The 26197-nt window shown below is 35.7% G+C and overlaps 1 protein-coding gene across 4 annotated transcripts in view; it reads left to right on the forward strand.

Annotated features, from left to right (window-relative positions):
- Positions 1–2972, forward strand: part of DDHD1 (DDHD domain containing 1) — a 124947-nt gene extending 121975 nt beyond the window's left edge. For all 4 annotated transcript variants that reach the window (XM_020974832.2, XM_020974834.2, XM_020974833.2 and 1 more), the window contains one exon: positions 274–2972. In XM_020974832.2, coding sequence (XP_020830491.1) covers positions 274–455 — 182 coding nt within the window. In that variant the 3' untranslated portion in view covers positions 456–2972. The remainder of the gene's footprint in view (positions 1–273) is intronic.
- The last annotated feature ends 23225 nt before the right edge of the window (positions 2973–26197 follow it).

Consider the following 26197-nt stretch of genomic DNA (forward strand, 5'->3'; position numbering starts at 1 on the left):
CATTTCAAATGAATTAGCAGTAGTTTTTGTTGCATTCTCCTCTATCATCATTTTCTCTTGACTTAAGAAAAAGTACCTCTCTCATTTTAGTAGTATGAAATTTTTTGTTTATATGGTTTTTATTTGGGTATATTAGGGGGAAAGAAATATAGAAACCTCAAATTAAAAGTTTGAAGATCCACTTCATTTAACTTTTTTTTAATCTTCAGTAATTTAGTAAATTCTACAGAGATCTATTTAATAAAATTCTGACTCTTATTTTTTTTTTCCTAGTGGAACTGGACCACAGGATTGATTTTGAACTCAGAGAAGGCCTTGTGGAAAGCCGATACTGGTCAGCTGTGACATCACATACTGCATATTGGTCATCCTTGGATATTGCCCTCTTTCTTTTAACTTTCATGTACAAACATGAACAAGACAATGATGCAAAGCCAAAGTTAGATCCAATCTGAACTTCTGAAGGAACTTTAATGGCACAGAATTGATGCTTGTTAAAATTCAGTATGTTTAAGACACAGAGGTTTCAGGTTTACGTATGTTTCAATTTTAATGGGGCAAGAAATATTTGTATTTAAAAGCACCTTATTTTTATTTTCAAAAAAATATTCAGTCCTAACCTACATGAGTTAATTTCAAATTTTCAGATACCACTCTATATGGTATCACACAGGAATGTTTACTAAGGAAGACTTGAGAGCTGTGTGGTAACAATGATAAAACTGTTAAGTTAATTTTAGTATAAAGATTCATTATCCAATGGAATCCAATTAGTTAACTAAATACATGCACCTAAAAGTTTATTTTATGTAAGAATAAAAAAAGGCTGTGTTTTAAATTAAAAACTACATTTTCCACAGTAACATTGAGGCCATTCTAACTACAAATTTAGATTTTGTTGAATTTAACTTAGATAACTAATGTTTAAAAAACAAACAAATGGCTAACTACTGGATTTATAATTTATTACCTCTAATTATTCAAATGTTTGAAGCATTACGTTAAAAAAAAACTTCACTGGGCATAATAAGAAGCATATTTCTTTTCTACAGTGTTTTTTTTTTTCAGAAAAAAATCTTTGTACTCTTCACTTGAATATAGACAGTATGAAAAATTTTCATTATTTTTTTCATTAAAAAAACTGTAGTTTCACACAAATAATATTCTAGTTCAGTTCTTTTTCCCTGTAAAACTCTGTGATTATTTAAGGCATATATGCAGCATAAGAGAACTTTTAAAAGATAATTCGTTAAAAGCTATAAGTAAAAAAATTCATATCTCCCAAAATTAAGTGAATATATGAAATTCTACTAAAATATATTTTCCAGATATTTAGGTAATATCAAAATTTAAGATAACAGATTTGGATTACAGTTATTAAGGCGCTAGAAGAGTTTTCCTTAAGGTAAACATTTTCCAAAGTGCTTTTCATCTGAGGAGCTCAAAGCACTTTAAAAACCATTCAGTAATCCTCACAGTAGTTCTCAGAAGTAAATAAATTAATATTGTTCACATTTTGCAGATGAGTAAACTGAGGCACCAAGGTTTTTTTAAGTGCCTTGAACTAGATTACATAAATTATAAAATAGATTGCAGCCAAATTTCTTTCTTCAAGACCAATTCACATTCTGATTTGTAACCTGTTTGAGGTCTGAAAATTATACTGGTGTATGTTGCACCCTCATAGTTTACAAAAAAATAGCCATGGGATCAACACTCTCCCCATTCCATTCTTGTAAATACGTCACATGAGAATGAGATATTTAAAAGGTGATTGACAGAAAAGAAGCTATCTGCCTCACCTTCCATATCATCCCTATTTTATCCATCCCTCAGGAATAGTACTGTGTGAAGACATCTCTGATTATCTTTGTGTGTTTTAATGCATATATACATACATACATACATACATACATACATATGTGTATGTGTATATGTATATGTATGTGTGTTTGTGTATATATATTCACACATATAAGTGTCAGTCATATTTTCTGTTTTGGCCTTTCCATAAATTTATATGAAGGAAACCAATTATTTGAAGGTTCAAAAAATAATAATAAAACCATATTGCCTACTAGCATATGATTCATTAAGAAAGCTTTGCTGTAAAAAGCTATTAATGAGATCCTAACAATGCTGAAGCAGTTCTCTTTCAAGTTTAGAAATTCCCATGAACTCGGGTCATTTCCTTTGCCTGTTTATTTTCTTGGGTCCCATTCAATTCTCAGGAAAAACAAACATATCTCAAACAACTGGCTGAATCATTCATAAGGTACTTGAAAGCATTTCTCTGTGTGTGGTTTGACACTTACCCTGAACTGATGTAGAGTTTTTCTTGGTAGTTGGAATGCAAAGCCTTCTTTTTACCTAAAAAAGAGTGAAAGACTATAATGTCCATTTGATTTGATTACAGTGAAAGGAAGACATTCATCCAACTATGGAAGAGATTTGTTTTATTTTGTTTTGTTCCATATCAAGAAAGTCACATGAAGTTAAGCTTTTTTGATGTTTTGGCGTTCCATACGTGAGAAAGATCAGGTTGCTTATTGTATTTTATCTTTAAATGAGATCTTCTGACCATCATAAGCTTCTTTTCTTTTTAATCTGAGAGGATTATGTATATTGGTAAACACTACAGTTTTGATTTTATAGGACTGTACTTGTTTCTATAGCTCTGCATGTGTTCATGGGATGTACCTGTACATACTCAAGTAACACACAGTATGTGTAGTTCAGGTTTGATTTAACTGTCAGTTACTGGGTAACATTTTTGCATCCTTATTTGAGCAACTATAAAATTGGCCACAAATTTATTTGTTATTTAGTGTATATCTATGGTGATTATCCCAGGTACTGTTCAAATAATTCCATCTTGTTATAGTTTCCCAAAAGCTATTAAAAGTTACAGTGGAGAAACATATTGATTGGAAATCGTGCCATTAAAGAATATTTTAACCATTTCTCTAAAATTAATTTTTATGATTTTTTTAACCTGTAAAATACAGTTACTTGGTAGGCTATTTCAGTTAAAGTAAATTGTCATTGTTTCATAATTGAGTTTTTCTGTTTATAAACCTTAATTGTAAATCCTACTACTTGCTTCTTATAAGCTCCTCTTCCATGAAGAGGCTTAGGAAGCTTATATTTTCTTTGTTTATATTGGATACCAGTTGGAATCTTTAACCGTGGGTTTCCTAATAGGTAATTATTTTTTTTTTAGTTAAAAAAATCATTGGAGAAAAGTTGAATTTTTTTCCCTCAAAAAAAATATATTCCCCTGGCAGATTATAGTGGTGAAAACATGAGCTTTTTCTTTACCTTTGCTTGTGGATCTTGGAGTTTTATTCATTTATGCTTTCTCTCCTCCCTACAATTGAGGCAGATCTTGAAAAAAATTTATATTCATTGAGTAAATGTAGTCACCTATAATATCAAGCATGTTTAAATATTTAAAATGTTAAATACTTTTCATACAAGAAATTTAGAATCTTTTGAACATTGTTTCTCACCATTTTATCAGTGAAGAAAGCAATGTCTAATCTCTTGTTACCTTTCTGTATTTTCTATGTTATGGCATACTTTTCTTTTGCAATACTCATTTTCAGTATCATCTGTGCTTAATCTTCAGAAATACGGATTGCTTTTGTACCTTTGTGGAGAATTCCCATGAAAGAAAGAAAATACATAATTCTGATCTTCATAATGTCATGGCAATAGGCCAAAATTAAGCCATATTTTTCTATGAGAGTTTGAGGAATTTTTTGCTCCTCTTTTTTTAATTGTGCATTTCTCAAAAACAACTAGGAATGGAATACTGTGATTCCCCCGAGACACGCCATTTATTTCCTTTCAAATTTTATATCCTTTCCTATTAGCTCAAACTTTTTTATTATGCTAGATGAAATATTTGGTTAGAGTATGTATTTTTTTCTTTTCTTTATAGGGATGTGTGAATGTGATGAGATATAGAGCTAGATGCAATATTACAATGCTAAGGGGTGTACTTGATATCCCCACACCCATTCAGGTTCATCTCCTGCTCCCTCTCAAGTTCATAAGCAATCTAGTCTGTATGTCTTAGAATATCCTCAGATATTACAGCCCCTCCCACTAGTAATAATTCAGAACTCTCACCTTTCTTGGTCTCCATTTAGTTTAAGGATCCTCTCCTCCCCCACCATTTTTTCTATGACCATACTTCCCACCTCAATCACGATCTTCCAAATTCTCAAAAGTATTTGACAATTCACTATTAATTGCCACGTATCAAATATTATTGACAGTATCAAATAGCATAAAAAACACAGCTATACATTAACATGATAACATATGCCATTCTTACAATAATGTTGCATTTAGGTTGATTTATTTCCCTCTTACCTGTTGGTCAGAGAGGGACAGAAAAGAAAGGTGATGGGACAGATAAAGTGAGCAAAAACTTCTTCCAGTGCAGCTTTCTAGGTAAGCAGGGAGAGAAAGACTGTGGACTGCACTCTGCTCCCACTAGCTGAAGCTATCAACTAGTTCAAGACAATCTGGTTCCTGCATCTTTGCTAGGCTCAGCTGCTCTTCACCTCTACCTGTATCCAATCCATCCCTGCTGTTTATCTGGATTTGTTTTGCTCTTATCTTCCCTTCTCCACCTCTACACATACATTCTGCAAATTCTCTTGCTTTCAGTTGCAAGCAGCAGCACACCAATCCTCCACTAATTGCCTGTGGCCAAAGCAATCAGAAACCTGAGAATCCTGGGAAAACATGTGCCTACACACATTCCAGACCACCAAGTTTCTGTGACTTTTTGTCCTTCGAAGTCTCTGTGATCCCCAGGAGGTCCTCCTGAATCTTCATGGGTCTTGGCAAACCCAGTCTATGGGTTCGGTGGGGAGTCAACATATTCTTACTCCCCATTGCTGTGATCATTCAGAAACCCTTTTCTCCTTTGAGCTTAATTCAATCTCTACAACACCCTTAAATCTATCCCCTTCTCTATGTACCTGCCACCATTTTAGGTAATATTAAGAAAAGAAATAACCCTAAAAAAGGATAGCCAGTGATAAGTAATCTTCTGTAAAGATTCAAGTTCCCATGAATACAAGAAAATAGATAGCAAACATGTCAAAAGGAGAGCTACAAAGAGGAGGAATGTGTTAATGACAGAAGAGGGGTTCCAAAGGACATAATGGAAGAGGTAAACAGAATAGAAAAGGGGCTGGGTTGAGCCAGATGGGAATAAGAGAACATAATGTAACTTGTAAAATATATTGGCTATATGAAGTGTGTTTTAATGCTTTATGCTCTGTCAGGCCTCTGTCTTAGGCCCCAGTACAGGCTGTGCTAGGTCAAAGTCTGAAGTTCTGGTGCACTAGGCCTGGTATCTAATGATCTGTCAGGGAAAGCAGCCATCCTAAAACCTAATCCAAGAAAGTCCTGCATTTCTTTACACTGACAATAAACAACTTCATTGGAACCTTGTATATACAGATTGCTCAGTACTGAAAGTGATGTAATATAGAGCTTTATCCTGCATTTCTGCTACAACCCTAGCTGCCTATGTTTTACCTTGGCCCTCCCTCTTCTACATCTGACTTCATTATTCTCTGACCATACATCCCCTAATTCTAATCTATTTGGCCCTGTTGAATTTATAAAGATGTCTGGGCCCCGAGTTACCTGCTATACTTCTAATTTAAAAAAAAAAAACAACTGAATTTGGAGTCACGAGAACCTACTTTTGAGTCCCTTAGGTCTGCTATTTAAAACCTCTGTGACCTTGGGCAAGTTGCTTAACTTCTCTGAACTTCATTTTCTTCATTTGTAAAAGTGAAGAGTTTAGACTAAACTTCTTAGGTTCCTTCTAGTTCTAAACCTATGATTCTGAGATCCAAATCTTTAAACCAGTAACTGATGTTTGGGATGAAAGTGAGAGGCTGGATTTTCGATATGCCACTCTACTAAATGCTGTTGTTAATTGCTCCATGATACCCTATAGCCTTTTGGAGGAGAGAAACATCCATTTTGGATTGCCCCTACCTCTCTGCCTTTTCACATATTCGCAGATGTCTTCCACACACTGTGTCAGGTGCTAGAGATACAAAAAGGGGCAAAAGATAGTCCCAGCCCTCAAGGAGTTCACAATCTAATGGGCAGACAACAAACCAACCAATACTTCCATTTTTGTTTGCAGACAAGGTATGTGTGGGATAAATTGGAAATATACTCAATTAGGAATAATTGAGAGGGAAGGCACTAGAATTAAGAGGGGTTGGGAAAGGCTTCCTGTAGAAGGTGGGATTTTAGTTGGGACTTCAGGGAAGCCAAGGGGTAGAGATGAAAAGGTAGAGCATTCTAGGTATGAGGGACAGTCCTAGAAAATATTTGAAGCTCAGAGATGGAATCTCTTGTTTGTGGACCAGCAGATCAGGTGTCTCTGGATCAAATGGTGGTAAATAAGGTATGAGAAGACAGAAAAGGGGGGTCAAGGAGGGCTATATTATGAGGGACTTTTAATGCCAAACAGAAGATTATGTATTTGATCCTGGAGGTACTAGGGAACCAAAGGAGGGTTTTTGTTTGTTTTGTTGTGGGGGAGGCAACAAAGTTGGACCTGAATTTTAGGAAAATCATTTTATTGGCTAAGGATGGGTTAGATTGGAGAGGGATGAAGTAGATAGACCCACTGGCAGGTTATTATAATAGTCCAAGCATGTAGTTGGTAATAAATCTATAAAAGATCATGAGTTTGATTCCCAACATGAGCCAGTTAACTTCTTTGTGTTGTATGAAGACCATGTCATACTTGTAGTCTTGTTGTGGGCTGATCCTGACTGGCCCAGTTCCATGGTAGTTTAGGTTTAATAATAAATTGTTTCACAAAAAGTTTTACTTAGACATTGATCTAATTAGGGTTTATTCTAACATATGTCGTATATAAAAATAGCTAATAACGTATGTAGTTTTGTAAAGTACTTCATGATTTTGCAAAGTACGTGTTTTTTCTCATTTGATTATCACAATAACCTGGTGAAATAAATAAATGCAAATTGAGTATAATACATTGATCAGCCAGAGGAAGGTATTGAACAAAGATGACCATTTTACAAATGAAGATACTGTGGTCCAGAAAGGTAAAGTGAGCTCCTTATAGTCACAACTAGTAAATGTTAAGGTCAAAATCAGAATTCTAGTCTCTTCTAACTCCAAGCTCCTTCTGCTACATAGCACTGCATAATATAAATTTTACTTCATAACTATGATGGATCTGTGATTTCATCAGTATGTATGATATAACCGAATATCCACATACAACTAAATGACAGCTGCTCCATATAGCATCCTACACAAATCATTCAGAATAGTTGCTCAACACAATGGAAACTTCTTTTGTTATTTTAGTATTTCAGGATTGCCACTATAGCTTGTAGCAGGCATCTGTTGCCTTTCTTGTTACGTCTCTTTTCCTAGGTAGGTCTTCTATGGGTTCTTTTGTGATATTTCTCATGGAATAACTTTCCTAATTACTGCCTAGGGCATCACAATCCCAGTCACCCAGGCTAGATGTCATCCTTGACTCTTCACCCCTATATCCAATCATTTGCCAATTCCTATTAATTCTACCTTCTTATATATGTCCTTTTCTCTCCTATAACACTGTCTTCACCCTGGTCCAGACCCTCAGAACCTCATGCCTGGACTACTGCAATAACCTTCATGCTTGTCTCCCTGCCTCACATCTCTTCCCACATCAATCCTATTCTACTCAACTGTTAGATTGATTTTCCTAAAGCTCAGGTCTGACCATGTAACCCTCCTATTCAATAAACCCCAGTGGCTTGTTATCACCTCCAGGGTCAAATATAAAATCCTCCATTTAGCTTTCAAAAACCTAATCCCTCCCCAGACCCCCACCACCTTTCCAGTTTTCTTACATCTCCACATACTCTGCAATCTGGCTTCCCTGCTATTCTTTCTGCAAGTCACTACATCTCCCAGTTTCTTGCATTTTTATTCACTGTTCCCCCATTCCTGGAACTCCTATTCTTTTCCTAGCTTTCTTGACTTCCTGAATAGCTAAAAATCCCACCTTCTGCAAGAAGCTTTTCCCAATCCCCTTTAATGCTAATGGCTTCCCCCTGTCATTTCCAGTTTATCTTGTCCATAACTTATTTGTACATAGTTGTTTGCATGTGTCTACCATTTGTCTAGGAGATCCTTGACAGCAGGGAATGTTTTTGCCTTTCTTAATAGCCCAGCACTTTATTAATGCATGTTGACTTGACAGGACATGTCGTTATTAGGAATATTTTACAACCTATGGCTTTTTTTAAAAAAGTATCAAGTGGTAACTTTAAATATTCAGCCAACTAACAGCATATCTAAAGAAAGAGATTGCCTATGGTAATATGTTACAGAATACTACAACCCCTTCAAACAAAATGAGGAATTTGGCCCAACATACTGACCTATAGTCAAAATTAGGATCATAAGTTCCCAAAGTGGGTGATACTTCCCCCGGGGGGCATGGAATGATCCAGTGCAACGTTAAATAAAAATAAGGGGGCAGTGGAAGCATAAAAGAAGAAAAGAAAATTTTTTATCTGTTGTGTAACACAGTGAAAGTCATAGAGACCACATTACTTTCAAAATAAATGCACAAAATACAAGTTATAACTGATCAGTGGTCAAGTCTGCCAACAGGTCTTAAGCAAGTGTTGGCAAGTGAACGTGTTGCACGTTGTCAGAAAGTTCACTGTGCATTAGCAGGAATATGTGCATGTAATGACTTGTTTACAATATGATACAAACAATATTGTATCATAAAAATTTCAATGCAGGAAAAAAACACAAATTCACAATAAATTATTAAATTTAAGACATGTCTTTTTTTTTAAGTGACACAAATTTCAAAAAAAAAACCATTAAAGAAAGTAGATTTTCAGGGGGTGCTGAGTAATATTTTTTTTAAAGGGATTGTAGGCCAAATAAGTTTGAGCACCTCTGGTCTAGATGAATGTTCTTAATTGGGCCTGCATCAGGCCCTGATAGCTTAGGTTTGATAGGGGAATAAAATGAGACATTTGATAGATCATTCAGCAATTATTAAAAGATTTACTTACAGCAGGAGGAAGGTATTCAACAAGGATAGGCAATGAGGACACCTTGAGCTTATTCAGTGATCCACCAGGCAAAAATCTGAGTGTACCAGGAGTTCCTTGTGACTGTTTTATTGTCAGGTGAATGGCAAGTGATATCAATGGCCTGAGCCAAACAAATCTTGAGGAATGCCTTTTAAGGAAAACTTAATACCTGTTAAGGAAAAACTAGTCTAACTTGCAAGGGGACAGGAATTAGGATACGGTAAGGTTTTGAAGGTCAGAGCTATGGTGCCAAACTCAAATAGACATGGGTTCACTAGAGTATACATAAGAATCCCTTCAGGCTACGTACTAAGAATACCACATAATGACATATTTTAGAATGTGTTTATTTTGTTAAATATTTCCCAATTACACTTTAATCTGGTTCTGGGAGTGTTATAGGCTTTGCGTCTGATACTAATGTTCTAAAGTACCTTCTACTGTTTAAGTGACTTAAGGGTGACCTAAAATATTCAAGAAGCCTGATGCAAGTTACACTAAAAAAGGAAAACAGAAGCACAGTTAAAACAAAACAGAAAAAAAACCCCAATATAACAGCTCTCTGTGGGAATCCAGGAAAGGCCCAGAAAGGGCTGAGTACCAAGTCTAAATGATCAATCCATACAGTGAGTGATGCCAAATGATTGCGGTTGACAATGGGTTTCTCAGTGTAAAAAGGTGACCATAAATAAAAGCAACAGCAGGAACGTCAGGGCTGCTGGTTACATTATGATTACATTATAGTCACCGATCCTTATTACAGGTCGGGAAGAATTGCCCTGTACCACTTACTCACTTAGGGTTCCCTTGCACACAAGCCAGGAACTCCATCTCCCTGGGAGCTGTGTTGGCAGGGATGTGGGGGCTAGAGGAAAGGATAGAAGAAAGGAGAGAAATACAAAATCATCCCATGAGAAGCCTCTGAAGAACTGCCACACTGTTGTGAGGGTAGAGTAGACACTTATTCTCCCCCCAATTTTCAGACAAGTGTTGGGTTTTTTAGTTACACATTTAATTTGTCAATCTCTTCTTTTTCTTTTATCAAAGAAAGTGTTTAGAGATATAAAGTACTTCTTTAACTATATGCCCTCAAATTTAATGTTGTCTCGTTCTCTCTCAATAATATCACTCCTTGGTCCTCCAAGCCTTCCCTACAGAGGAGTTGTACAATGATCACTGGGCATAGTTTTAGAAGTAATGCAGAGGAACTAGTCGGTTCTAGATTATGGTAAGCAATAGGATGCTTCCCTTCTCTGCCTGCTACCTTTTGCTGTCATTTACTGCTGGGGCCTTTATATCTGTGTACTGGCTGCCCATATCTATGTCTACTGCCACTACTAGCCCTAAGGCCCATATGCTTGCTGCCTCCCACTAGACCACTAGAGAGCCCAAGTACTATAGTACTGTATACTGTTATCCTTCTAATGCTAATAGGGTCTGAGTCTCTGCTTGCTATTAACTCTGCCTGAGTTAACTTCTACTTCCTTGGCCAGGGCAGAACAACTGCCGTTTTTGAAGTCAGACTCTGCCCCACTAATCAAGAGGGTCAAAGTGTTTCCACTGTCTTCCTGTGTTTGGCGAGTATTGTGATGGATGCTGCTATTGCTGGGACCAGATGCTGTAGGACAAAGCAGTCCTAAAAAAATGGGTAGGTTAAAGAACAAATCATAGAAACAGTAGATAATTTTATTAGATATAATTACAACAATGATGCAATATACCAAATTTAGGGGATATAGGCAAAGGAGTCCCTTATATCTCTGAAGACTTTCATCAATTAAAAGAGAAAAAACATCAACAAATTGAACTTGCAACTGTAAGAGCCTAGGAAATAAACAAATTTTAAAACCCCAATTGACAAAATAGAAATACTGAAAATCCAGGACAAGATTAACTAATCTGAAAACAAACAAAACCCATTGAATTAGTTTTAAATAATAAAAAGATCCTTTAAGAGAAGATAAACCATTGGCGTGAACTTGATTTTTTTTAAAAAGAGGAAAACCACATGAATAGTATCAAAAATGAAAAAAGTGAATTTCAAAGAAAAAAATAAAGGAAATTATTAAAAACTATTTTGCCCAACAGATGCTGATAAAATTGACAAATTAAGCAGTGGAAACACTTCGACCCTCTTGATTAGTGGGGCAGAGTCTGACCTCAAAAATGGCAGTTGTTCTGCCCTGGCAGAGGAAGTAGAAGTTAACTCAGGCAGAGTTAATAGCAAGCAGAGACTCAGACCCTACTAGCATTAGAGGGACAGTAGTATACAGTATAATAAAAATATTAAATGCCCATATCAACAGAACAAGAATGCAATCACCATGAAAGTTCCCTGAGAGAGAAAAAAACTGGACTCCATGAATTTAAAAGTGAATTCTATCAAACATTCTAAGAACAATCAATTCCATTATTATATAAGCAGTTTGATAAAATAGGAAAAGGACAATTCAACAAAAATCTAAGAATATTCAACTAAATGAGAAATGAGAATTTGAAGGAGAAACTACAAATTTTTCCTGCCTAATATTATAAGTTTGACCTTAGGCCAAGTGACCAGGGCAGCAACTGTATTTAACAGGGGTGGGCTAGGATCATAGACTCAGTGTCCTGAACTATAAGCTAAAGCAGCAGTGCAGGAATGCCAAAAACAGACCCCTGGCCTAAGCCAAGAGCTCAAATTAGAAGGAAAGATTCAGGATACATTGCTCATCATACCCACAGCCTGTGGCCCAGACCAGCAACTCAGCCAGATCAGGAATAGCTACTCCTCTGACTAGGCACCCGAAATTCAGAGCCTGGGCAGGAGTCTGAGATTCCAGGAACCTATCAGATATTCATCCTGGGTGTAAAGCAACAGCTAGGGATCTCCCAGAGGAGTCAGGAGCCTGAACTAATCATCAAGAGCTCTGGGCTAGACCTGTAGCACAAGGAGGCCCAGAAATAATCCTGAGCTCAGCCCCCAGCCCAGGACAGTAGCTCAGGGCTTGGAGCACCTATTTAGGACCTCTAGCATGGGTCACCCAGAGTCCCCCAGGGGAAAGCAGGGTGAAGATGATCTCCCAGAGAGTCCAGGATCGCAGAAAACAAAAGAGATCCTAGCTAGGAAGCTGGTAATGCCATGATGCCTAGATTGCCAGAATGACTTTCAAAAAAAAACCTATTATGAGGTCTGAAATACCCAAGACACAAATTTAAAAGAAAAGAATACCAAAATATCTACAAGCAAAGACACAAAGAAAAATAAAACTTGCCCACATATCAACTAGAATTCCTAGAAAAGTTATGTGTTTTTAAAGAGTTTCAATGATATAAATTGAATGGAAGGACAGAGGAAAGAACTAGGAAAAAAAAATACTTCCAGGCCATGTGATTAACAAAATGGGAGACTAGATATCTTCTCTGATCCCCTGGACCTCTCAAATCTCTCCAAAACAAAATATGTGTAAAAAGATAAGCCAACTGTCTCTATCATTTAGGAAATGTAGAAGTTTTTTTAAATTAAATAAACTAACTTCTATATTCAGTTCACTTAGCAATCCTCCCCTACATGCCACACTACCAGCAGTGAGGCTGGGAAAATGACAATAACAACAACAACGACAAGAATTTGACCATAAAAAGCTATTATGGTGACAGGGAAAATCAAGACAAAAATTCAGAAGACAGTGAAGTCAAAACAGTTATAAGAAAAGCCTCAAAGGGGGAAAAAAATGTAAATTGGGCACAAGCTCAACAAGAATTCCTGAAAGATTTTAAAAAATGGTTTTGAAAATAAAATAGTAGTAGAGAAAAAGTTAGGTAAAGATAAGAAAACAAGTGAAGAAAATAATGAAATGACAACAGCTTGATTAAAAAAAAATGGCACAAAACAAAACAAAAAATTTCTGAAGAAAGTAACACTTTAAAAATCAAAATTGGCCAAATGGAAGAAGAGGTACAAAAGCTCACTGGTGAAAATAATTCTTTAAAAATTAGAATTGGGCAAATGGAAAACAATAATTCCATGAGACATTAGAAAACAATAAAATAAAGTCAAAAGAATGAAAAATAGAAGAAAACGTGAAATATCTCATCAGAGAAGCAACTGACCTGGAAAACAAATCAAGGAGAGATAATTTCAGAATCATCTGACAACCAGAAAGCCATGATAAAAAGAGAGAGCCAAACTGCCCGAAATCCTAGAAAATATCCACCCACCTGAGAGAAATCCCAAAATGAAAACTGCCAGGACATTATAGACAAATTCCAGTGCTCCTAGGCAAAAAGTAGCCATAAAGAACCCATTCAAATATCATGGAACCACAGTCAGGATCATGCAAGATTTAGCAGCTACCTAATTAAAGAAGCATAGGGCTTGGAATATGACATTCTAGAGGACAAAGGAATTAGAATTATAACCATAATTAGTAATCATAACTGTGAATGTGAATGGGATGAACTCACCCTTAAAATGGAAGTAGATAGCAGACTACATTAGAAACCAGAATCCAATGATATGTTGTTTATGAGAAACACGCTTGAAACAATAAAGTGAGGAGCTGGAGAAGAACCTATCATACTTTAGCTGAAGTAAAAAAAATCAAAGGCAGGGGTAGCAACAATAGACAAAGTAAAAGCAAAAATAGATCTAATTAAAAAAAGTAAATTTAATGGGAATAGAAAAAAGCATATTTTTTCTCCGCTATCCATGGCACCTTCACAAAAGGTGACCATGTATTAGGACATAATACTATCACAACAAAATGCAGAAAAGCAGAAAAGTAAAATGCACCCTTTTCAGATCATAATGCAGTTAAAAACTACATTCAGTAAAGGGCAGTGAAAGCATAGATTAAAAATTAATTGTAAACTGAATAATCTAAGTCTAAAGCATAAGTGGGTCAAAGAACAAATCACAGAAATAATAATTTCAAAGAGAATGACAACAATGAGACAATATACCAAAATTCGTGGGATACACCCAAAGCAGTACTTAATAGAAAATTCATATCTCTAAATGCATTCATCAATAAAAGTGAGTAAGAGCCAATCAATGAATTGAACATGCAACTAAAAAAACTAGAAAAAGAACAAATTAAAAATCCCCAATTAAAAACCAAAATGGAAATCCTGATAATCAAAGGAAAGATTAATAAATATGAAAGTTAAAAAAACCTTTAAACTAATAAATAAAACTAGGTTTTATGAAAAAAAAATAAAATGGATAAGTCATTGATTTAAAAAAGAAGTCACTGATTAATTTGGTTTAAAAAAAAAGAAAACCAAATTAATTACCAGCATCAAAAATGAAAAAGTAAATGCACCACTAAGGAAGTTGAAATTAAAGCATTTATGAGGAGGTAGTTTGCCCAATTACATGCCAGTAATACAGACAATCTAAATGAAATAGATAAATATTTGCAAAAATATGAACTGCCCATATTAACAGAAGAAATAAAATACTTAAGTAACCCTGTCTTAGAAAAAGAAATTGAACAAATCATAAATTAGTTCCCTAAGAAAAAAATCCCCAGGACCAGATAGATTTACAGTGAATTCTACCAAACATTGAAGGAACAATTAATCCTAATACTATATAAATTATTTTTTAAAATCTGTAAAGAAAGAGTCTTACCAAATTCCTTCTGTGACACAAATTTAGTTTTGATACCTAAACCAGGGAGGGCATAAACAGAGAAAGAAAAGTATGGACTAATGAATATCATATTAAAAATTTTAAATAGAATACAAACAAGGAGATTACAGCAATGTATCACAAAGATCACACACTATGATCAGCTAAGATTAATACCAGGCATGCAGGGCTGGTTCAATATTAGGAAAACTAGAAACATAATTCACCATATCAATAACAAAAAAAATAAAATGCATATGATTATTTCAATATATGCAGAAAAGCTTTTGACAAAATACAATACCCATTCTTAAAAAACAACAACAACAACACTAGAGACCACAGGTATCAATAAACTCTTTCTTCACATGGTAAATAGTACCCATCTAAAACCATCAGCAAGTATTATCAGTAATGGGGATAAACTTACTGATAAGAATGGGATGAAGCAAGGATGTCCATTTATCACCATTATTGTTCAGTATCATATTAGAAATGCTAGCTATAGCGACAGCTAGGTGGCACAGTGGATAGAGCACTGGCCCTGGATTCCAGAGGACCTGAGTTCAAATCCAACCTCAGACACATAACACTTACTAGCTGTGTGACCCTGGGCAAGTCATTTAACCCCACTGCCTAACCAAAAAAAACCCCAACCAAATAGAAATGAGCAATAAGACAAGAAAATTATTTTTTAGAGGAATAAAAATAGGCAATGAAGAAACAAAACAATCACTCTTTGTAAATAATATGATGGTATGCTTAGAGAACCCTAGAAAATCAACTAAAAACCTGGATGAAATAATTAACAACTTCAGCAAAGCTGCAGCATATAAAATAAACCCAGAAAAATCATCAGCATTTCTACATACTACCAACAAAACACAGAAGGAAAAGATAGAAAGAGAAATTCCACTTAAAATGACTGCAGACATTATAAAATACTAGGGAGTTTACCTGCCAAGATGAACCTGGGACTATATGAACACAACTACAAAATACTCTTTACACAAATAAAAAGAAATAATTCATTGCTTGTGTGTAGGCTGAGTCAATATAATAAAAATGACAATTGTAGCTAAATTAACTTACCTATTCAGTGCCATACTTAATATAACTTAATAATTATTTTATGAAGCTAGAAAAAAATAATAACAAATTTCATATGGAAGAACAAAAGATCAAGAATATCAACAAAATCAATTTTTTTTTAAATGTGAAATAAGTTAGCCTAGCAGTATCAGATTTCAAGCTATGTTACAAAGTGATAATCATGAAACAACCTAGTATTGGCTGAGAAATAGAGTGTTAGATCAGTGGAACAGATAAGGTACACAATACAAAATAGTAAATGATCACACTAATCTAGTGTTTGATAAACCCAAAGATCCAAGCTTTTGGAGTAAGAATTCACAATTTGACAAAAACTATTGTGGAAAACAGAGCATCTAGGTGGTGCAGTGGATAGAGCACCAGGCCTGGAATCTGGAAGACCTGAGTTCAAATGTTACCTGAAGCACCTACTAGCTGTGTGACTGTGGGCAACTCACTTTTTGCCTCCGTTTCCTCATCTGCAAAATGAGCTGGAGAAGGAAATGGCAAATCATTCCAGCATATTTGTCAAAAAAAACCCAACCAAACAAAAAACCTAGGGGGCAGATAGGTGGCACAGGGGATAAAGCACCAGCCCTGGAGTCAGGAGGACCTGAGTTCAAATCCAGCCTCAGACACTTGACACTAACTGTATGACCCTGGGCAAGTCACTTAACCCCACTGCCTACCTGAAAAAAATCCTAAACCAGGTCACGAAGAATTGTATATGACTGAAAGGACTGAACAACAGCAATAAACTGGGAAAACTGGAAGGCATTTTAGCAGAAACTAGGCATAGACCAACATCTCACACACTATATCAAGTTAAGGTCAAAATGGGTACATGATTTAGACATAAAGGATGATGTGAGAAGTAAATTAAGAGAGCATAGAAAAATTTACCTGTCAGATCTATAGATAAGGAGGGAACTTAAGCACAAAGAATAGAAAGTATTATGGGAAGTAAGATGGATAACTTTGATTACATGAAATTAAAAAGGGTTTGCACAAAAAAACTAATGCAGCTAAAATTAGAAGGAAATAGCAAAACTGGGAAAAAATTAGAGCAAATTTCTCTGATACAGGCCTCATTTCTCAAATATATAAGGAACTGAACCAAATTTATAAAAATATGAGCTATTCCCCAATTGATAAAAATGGTCAAAGGATATGAGGAGGCAATTTTCAGAAGAAGAAATCAAAGCTATGAAGAGTCACATGAAAAAATGATCTAAATAACTATTGATTAGAGAAATGAAAATTAAAACAACTCTGAGGTACCACTTCACATCTACCAGATTGGCTGACATGACAGAAGAGGAAAATGACAGCTGAAGCTGAAGGAGATTTTGGAAAATTGGGACACTAAAGCATTGTTGATGGAGTTGTGAACTAATTCAATCATTCTGGAGAACAATTTGGAAATATGCCCAAAAGGCCATAAAACTGTGTATACTGTTTGATCCAGCAATACTACTACTAGGTCTATATTCCAAAGATATCCAAGAAAAGGAAGAAGGACCAATTGGTACAAAAATCTTTACAGCAGGTCTTTTTGGGGTGGCAAAGAATTAGAAATTGAGCTTATCAATTGGGGAATGGCTGAACAAGTTGTGGCATATGATTGTGATGGAATACTATTGTGCTAGAAGAAATGCCAAGCAGGATGGTTTCAGAAAAACCTGGGAAGACTTATATGAACTGACTCGAAGTGGAATGAGTTAAACCAGGAGAATATTATTCACAGTAATAGCAATATTGTAGGGATGATCAACTGTGAAAGATTTAGCTACTCTGATCAAGAGAAGGATCCAAGACAGTTCCAAAAGCCCATATAAAAGGTTATCTACCTCCAGAGAAAGAACTTATGAACTCTGAGACCAGATTGAAGCATACTTTTTAAATTTTATTTTTCTTGTTTTGTGTGTGCTTTTTATTTTTTGCAACATGGTTAATATGGAAATATTTTAAAACGAAGAAATGCAGGCTATCAATGATTATATAAAAGAATCCTCCAAATAATTAAAATTAAGAAAAATGGCAATTAAACTAATTTTTTTTCTAAAAAGAAAAATCAAAAAGGAAAACATTGACAGCACAAAGAAATATGGTCTCCAGATCTAGTGAACAAGTTTAGGCATCCATTAATAAAAATGCATTACAAAGGAAAATGACCCAATATTTGATGAGACAGAGAACCCTGTGGAATTTGAGGGAAACACAGAGCCACAACACACTGTTCCTGAGTGGTCTAAAAAAGAAATGAAAATTATGAGAGTAGAATTTAAGTCCTGCACAGCAAAAATAATGAGTAGAATAGAAAACTTGAAATCTGCAAAGGCAAACCTCACCAAAGAAATAAAAGGAAGAAGAATAGATCAGGAATGTAATCATAGAACTGAAGGACAATCTAGAGAAAGAGAAGTAAAACAAAACAACATTAAAAGAAAATATGCTCACTATGCAAGCAAAATATACTGATCTCAAAGACAAGTTGCACAGAGACAACCTAAGGGTCATAGGTCTCCCAAAAGAACATGGCAGGACAAAAAAAAAAAACCTTGATGAAAGAAATAATAGAAGAGAACTGCAATATAACTTCTGCACATGAAAAATTAAATTCCAATTAGAAGAATTCATAGATAGCCTCCAGGAAAAAAAAAACAAACTACAAACTCCGAGATACATTTAGACACATAGATTTAACAACTTAATTCAGAAACAACAAATTCTTCAAGCTATCAGGGAAGAAGAAAGATCATCAAATAAAAGGGATAGGACTTTTGTGTAGCATATGACTGTTCCATATCCACTAGAAAAAGGAGGAGGGAATGGAATGAGGTGTTCTGAACAGCAATGGAGCACAGAATGCAGCCCAGGGTGACCTATCCAGTAAACCTGCGCTTAACCATACAGAAAAAAATATGGACATTCAATAATAAAGAAGAGTCTGAAACACTGAAAGAAAATCAGAACTGAGGAGATGATTTGTTTCTTGAATACCCCAAAATGCAGGAGGAGTGAATAAATGTAGCAGGCAAGGACAACAACAGCAACAGAGGAACAGCAGAGAAAGTGGTAAGAAACTTCTTTCTACATGTACACAAAGACAGAGGTGGAAGCAAAAATCTGGTAGAGGTAATAGCAAACAGTCAGATAGGAGGTATTGTGAACAGAATCTGGTGACACCCTGACAACAGTTTATTGCTTTTAATGCTTTTAATTGTGGGACTACATTACAATATGGTAAGGTACATAAAAGAAGGGGAAGGGAATAGAGAAAAATATGTGATGTATGGGGGTCACATCATGAGGCACCTATAAAGGGAAGGTGACCTCTGTGGCCTCAAAAAGAGAAGAACCTACAGGGGAGTGGGTGAAGAGGAGGGGGGAATGATTGAAAAAGAGGAAAGGGAAGGAGGCCTTACTTTGGGATGAATGTTCAGGGAAATGATCAGTGAAGGGAGATAAGGACCTTACACCGGATGGGGCCTTTGGTACTTGAAAAGTCTACTTATTCTACACTGAAGGCGGAGGAGTACCTTTCTGGGGGTAACTGGTACCTGGAGAAGTGGGAGAACATGGACACAAGATTTGCTGGCAGATGCTTAACAGAAAGGGCAAGAGAGGGTAAATCATTGGTAGGCTACATAATCAGGAATGTAGTGGGAGAGGGGCACTACAATGGGACAGTGTCCTCTCTGACAATTGCAATAATTGACATTGCTCTGGGAGTAAGGCACAATAGAAAAGGGAAGCCCATGGGGCAATCCCTACAAAGTAGTGACAAAAATCACTTAGTGAAGAGGACTTAGAAGGGATACCTTGGAAGCTTTCACTGTATGAAAACTACAGAGGAAAGAGAGGGAATTATAGAGTTCATGAATCAGAATGAGCATGTAGAGTAAGCAGAAAAAGAAGGTGGATAGTGAAAAGAGTGAGAGAAATTCTCTTTAGAAAGGGGCAGAAAATATATGAAATTTTAAAAACTAATGAAGAGGCCTACCTGAAGGGGAAGAGAGGAAAGGAAATTCTACTTGAGAGGAAAAAAGAAGGGAAAAGAAATATATAACCAGATAAAAGCAGGAAATAAAAGGTACTAATAAAAACCTAAAGGGAAAGGGCTAACAAATAAGAAGAGGGGATCAGAGATAAAGATCCAGTGGGAACAGGGCCACCTTAAAAAATATTAAAGCAACGAACCTGAAAGAACATAATGCTATATTTACAGTAGAAGGAAGGGGAAATCATAACTCGAAAGAAACAATAATTTTAGAGGCAGATATGGGAAAATACAAACCTGATAACTTCAAATGTGAATGAATTAAACAAACCAATACAATGAAAAATAGGGACAGTGGGGCAGAGCCAAGATGGCAGAGTAAAAGCAGTGACTTGCTTGAGCTCTCCACCAAGCCCCTCCAAATATCTATAAAAAATGGCTCTAAACAAATTCTACAGCAGCAGAACCCACAAAAAGACAGAGTGAAACAAATTCCCAGCCCAAGAAAACCTGGATTGTTGTTGGGAAGGGTCTGTTGCACCTTGCTGGGAGAGGAGTACAGTTCAGCATAGGCTGCACAGGCAAAGACTGGGCCTCAGTGAACCTGGAACAGGCCTCAGGGGACTGAATCACTAGCAGCTCTGGTGGTTTCCAGACTTCTCAACCCACAAATGCCAAAGACAACTTAAAAGGTCAGTAGGAAAGGTCTGTTAGACCTGAGAGAGAGAGGAGCACAGTTCAGCACCAGGCCTCATACATCCCCAGGGTGGCTGCTTCTGAAGCTCTTGGCCCAAAGCCGGTGGAGTGATCAAGCTGCTGATCAGAGGGGGACTGCATGGATCTCTTAGCTGGTGCTGAGGCAGGATTATCTTGCTTTGTCTGTGCTTGGATATGGGTCTCAGTTCTGGGTGGTGATCCTGGGGCAAGGAGGAACGTTGCCATCATGGAACTTGTGGCAGCAGTGGTGAAGAGAGAATCCTCCTCACAGTTTCAAGGCAGAAAAGAGTGCTTATGATCACGCATAGACCAGAGCACAGGCCAGGAAAGTAGTAAACACCTCTCCTTTGATCATACCACCTTGGAAGAACTGAAAATTTACAGGTCCCTAGAAGTATCTCTGAAAACAACTGCACAAAACCCCTGCAGCTTGGGACAGTACATCCTCCACACAGGAAGCAGACCCCTACCTTAACAAAGAGTTTAAAAAGCAAGAACTTGGCTGGGAACATGAGCAAACTGCACAAAAAAGTCAGACCATAGAATATTACTTTGATGACAAAAAAGATCAAAACATACAACCAGAAGAAGACAACAAAGTCAAAGCTACTACATCCAAAGCCTCCAAGAAAAATATGAATTGGTCCCAGGCTATGGAAGAGCTCAAAATGGATTTTGAGAAGCAAGTAAAAGGATTAGAGGAAAAACTGGGGAGAGAAATGAGTGATACAAGAAAATCATGAAAAACTAGTCAACAGCTTGCTAAAGGAGACCCAAAAGAATACTGAAGAAAATAACACCTTAAAAAATAGCCTAACTCAAATGGCAAAAGAGATCCAAAAAGCCAATGAGGAGAATGCCTTAAAAAGCAGAATTAACTAAATGGAAAAGGAAGTCCAAAAGCTCACTGAAGAAAATACTTCCTTAAAAATTAGAATGCAGAAATTGGAAGCTAGTGACTTTATGAGAAATCAAGACATTGTAAAACAAAACCAAAAGAATAAAAAAAATGTGAAATGTCTCATTGGAAAAACAACTGACCTGGAAAATAGATCCAGGAGAGATAATTTAAAAATTATTGGACTATCTGAAAGCCATGATCAAAAAAAGAGCCTAGACATCATCTTTCAAGAAATTATCATGGAAAACTGCCCTGATATTCTAGAACCAGAGGGCAAAATAGAAATTAAAAGAATCTGTCTATCACCTCCTGAAAGAGATCCCCAAAGGAAAACTCCTAGGAATATTATAGCCAAATTCTCGAGTTCCCAGATCAAGGAGAAAATATTACAAGCAGACAGAAAGCAACAATTCAAGTATTGTGGAAACACAATCAGGATAACACAGGATTTAACAGCTTCTATATTAAGGGATAGGAGGGCTTGGAATATGATAATTCCAGAGGTCAAAGGAGACAGGATTACAGCCAAGAATCACCTACCCAGGAAAACTGAGTATAATTCTTCAGGGGTAAAAATGGACATTCAGTGAAGTAGAGGACTTTCAAGCATTCTTGATAAAAATTTCTGAGATATAACTAAAGTAGTCCTCCAGAAAAAAAAAATCATACCTATACAAACCTACATGAACAAAATAGAAAAAGAGTGAATTGATAAACTGAATAAGCATTTAAAAATTAGAAAGCCACCAAATAAACTAACTTAAATAAGGACAAAAGAGGACATATTAAAAATTTTAGAAGAAATAGATAAGCTAGAAACAAAAAAATCTATAGAAAAGACAAATAAAGTTACAATCCAGTTCTTTGATAAGACTAATAAAATTTATAAACTTTTAGTTAATCTAATTAAAAGGAGGACAAAAATAAAATCAATAAAATATTAAATGAGCAAGATAAAACTATAACAAAACCAGAAGAAATAAAAAGAATAATCAGAACATAATTATGCACAGTTATATGCCAACAAGACTGAGAACACAAAGAAATAACGACGATGGTAGCTAGCATTTGCATAGTAACACCAGGCACTGTTATACCACCTTATTTGATCTTCACAATGTCTTTGAGGGGTAGGTGCTCTTATTATCCCTAACTTATAGTTGAGGAAATTGAGAAAAACCTGTTTCTCTTGTACGAGATCACGCAACTAGTTAGTGCCTGAGCCAGATTCGTACTTGAGTCTTTCTAACTACAGACCCGGTGTTCTATCCATTGAGCAACCTAGTTGCATGATATATTGTGGTCATCTCCTTGCTAATTTTTGTCAAAAAATTTTCATGTCAATGTTCAATAGAGATCTTTGTCTATAGTTTTCTTTGTTTTGACTGTCTCTGATTTAGGCATCAAGACCATATTTCTATCACTGAATAAATTTGGTGGGGCCCCTGTTTTTTCTAATATTCTTTTTATGTAAAAATTTAATTTTTCACATTAGTAAGCATCTTCTCTGTTTTGTTTCTGACCGCTACATCCTTTAACCCACCTCCTTTTTTTTTTTCAAAAAATATTTATTTATTTATTGTGAGGCAATTGGGAGTTAAGTGACTTGCCCAAAATCACCTAGCTAGTAAGTTTTATGTGTCTGAGGCCGGTTTGAACTCAAGGTCCTCCTGACTCCAGGGCCAGTGCTCTATCCACTGGGCCACCTAGCTGCCCCACACCCACCCTCCTTTTTCTTTTCCCCTTCCCCTCCTATTCTCCTGTTGGATAAGTTAAATTTCTATACTCAATTGAATGTGTGTGTGTATGTATTCTATACATATTCTTCATTCTTTGAATCAATTTAGATGAGAGTGAGTTTCAAACACTGGCCACCCCAATTTTCTCCTCCATTATAAAATGATTTCTTTGCATGCCTCTTATAATTGAGATACTTTCCCCAATAATTCCTCTCCTTTCTTTCTCACTCCTTCATTTTTTATGTCATCCCAACATAATCAACTCATGCCCATGTCCCTCTGTCTATGTAAAATCTTTCTAACTGTCCCAATAATTATAACGTTCTTAGGAGTTAACATATATCACCTTTCCATAGAAGAATGTAAACAGTTTAACATTATTGAGTCCCTAATAATTTCTCTTTCATGTTCACCTTTTTATGCTTTTCTTGAGTCTTGTTTTTGAATGTCAGATTTTGTATTCATCTCTGGTCTTTTTCGTCAAAAATGCTTAAAAATGCTCTATTTCATAAAATAACCATTTTTTCTTTGAAAGATTATACTCAGTTTTGCTGGGTAGGTTATTCATGGTTGTAAGTTCCTTTCCCCTTAAGAATATCATATTCTAAGCCTTCTACTCTTTTAATGTAGAAGCTGGTTATCCTGACTATGGTCCCATGATATTTGAAAGGGCTCTTTCTGGCTGCTTCCACTAATTTCTTCTTGAGCTAGGAGCTCTGAAATTTGGCTATAACATTCCTGCGAGTTTTTATTTTGGAATCTCTTTCGAGTGATGATGGTTGGATTTTTTTTTTCAATTTCTATTTTACCTCCGGTTCTAGGGTGTCAGGGCAATTTTCCTTGATAATCTCTTGAAAGATGAAGTCTAGAAACTGAGGGAATATCCATCAACTGGAGAAGGGCTAAACAAGTTGTGATATATAATTGTGATGGAATACTACTATGCTATAAGAAATTATAAGCTGGTTGATTTTAGAAAAACATGAAAAGACTTGCATGAAATAATGAAGAATGAAATGAGCAGAACCAAGAGAACATTGTACAAAAACAACTATGGACAACTAAGTTGTTTTGAGTATAGTAAATACTCAAAACAACTAAAAGGATCTATGAAGGAAGATGTTATCCACCTCCAGAGAAAGAACCGATAAATAGAAGTATATATAGTATGTTTTTACATACATATACATATCTGTGTCAAATGGTGGTCTTTTCTAGTGTAAGGTGGAAAGCAAGGGAGAAAAAAAATAAAAATAAAAAGTGCTCAGCAGAGAACAAAAGAAAACTCAGAAAAAAACAGAAAATCAGGGTAGTTTTGAAAATGATATATAGTATTTATTATGTAGTTTCTAAAAAAAAGTAAGCAGTATGAAATGGAGATTCATGATTTCATATTGAATCCTCTTTTTTGTATTTTGCTGTGTACATGGAAATGCTTTTTTTTCTTTTTGTATTTAATTTCAAAATGAATAAAAATATTTTTAAATTGAATTGAGCATATTTATTTTAAAAGAGATTTATTTTAAAAGCTTAATTGAATAAGTTTCAAAGTCTAGTCTTCTGTGATATTTTAAAAGGTTTAGTTTTTGATTTCCCAACAGCCTAACAATTGGCTGACTTATATCACATGGCACTTAAAAATAGTAAAACTGAGAGTTTTCATTTTATGCATCCTAGCATATATATCTACTTTGATAAATGTTAATCTTTACCTAGCAGGGCTCATCTTATAAATCAGACCCTCATGGATTTCTTTTTAAGATTCTCCATTTAGCCTGTTGATAACAGTGTCCATATCGGGTACAGTGTTTAGGTTACAACAGGTAAGACGTAAAACCTTAAATTCTCTGAAGTTCAGGGTAAATTATGTATTCTTGATACTAAATAGTATGGTGGTCTGTTTTGCAAAAGATTATAGCAAAAACATGTAAGATCTCTGTAAATAACCCGAACTGGAGAAGCAGATCTTCTAGAAGCCACTCCCTTCAGAGATGCTCTGAGGACAGGCCTATTCCAGAATGCCCAAGAAGAGATGTTTTCAGAAACCAGACAACTGCACAAGACATCTGAGCCCTGTGATATGATGTACTGATAAAATAGACATCAAAAATTCATTGCCAGAAAGGAGATTCAATGTTCATCTTTCCCTTTCCTTCCTTCCCTATGTGCCACTGTCTCTATAAGGCCTACTTACTGAAGAGGACTTCCCCAGTGGAGTTTGTTCAATGCATCGGCAATCTCAAAGACCAAGACAGGAATTGTTATTAGATTAAGCCTGATGGTTTTGGGATAATCCCCTCCCAAATTAGTCTCATTAAAGTAGAATATCTGGGATAAAATTTCTTTAGTTGCTATTCCCATATATTGGAGTTACAGCACTAGAACAAGCAGAGATACTAGCCCAAACTATAGGAGTCCATAAGGGAGCCTGTGCCATGTCATAGGGCTCTCCTAGCCCTAGGCTTCATAATTGCTTTCGGCTTGGATAAACTGATTTCTAAGAAAGTCATGGTGATTCATGATAATTCAAGTTTCTTATTCACTGCATTTTTGCTTCTGTAATCATCATTTTAGCTTTACAAAACATTATGGAGTGATAGACATACATGATTTTTACTTTATCTTGCTTTTAACTAGTCAGGCTAAGTGATTCATTGGAGACATGGCCTCCTAAGAATAAAAGTGGGGGGGATGTGAAATTGAATTGATTTTTAATTCTATTTTTTAAAAAGATTTAAACAAGCTAGATTTAATTCTACTCAGGTAACCCCAGGTCACTAGGGTCATGATTCTATTCTTGAGACTTTTATCTCCATCTTTGTCTCATAACTTATACTCCCACCCTTGTATTTTGACTTGTAAATCCACCCTTGTAACTTCACCCCTCACCCATATTCCAGAGAAACTTGCACCTAAATACCAGGCTAATTCAATCTAAGCTGTTCTAGTGACTCCCAAATTCCCTGAGTCACAGGTCTTCCTTGTGGC

This window comes from Phascolarctos cinereus, unplaced genomic scaffold (genome assembly GCF_003287225.1).
Source record: "Phascolarctos cinereus isolate Bilbo 61053 unplaced genomic scaffold, phaCin_HiC Scaffold_3;HRSCAF=262, whole genome shotgun sequence".
Lineage (NCBI taxonomy): Eukaryota > Metazoa > Chordata > Mammalia > Diprotodontia > Phascolarctidae > Phascolarctos > Phascolarctos cinereus.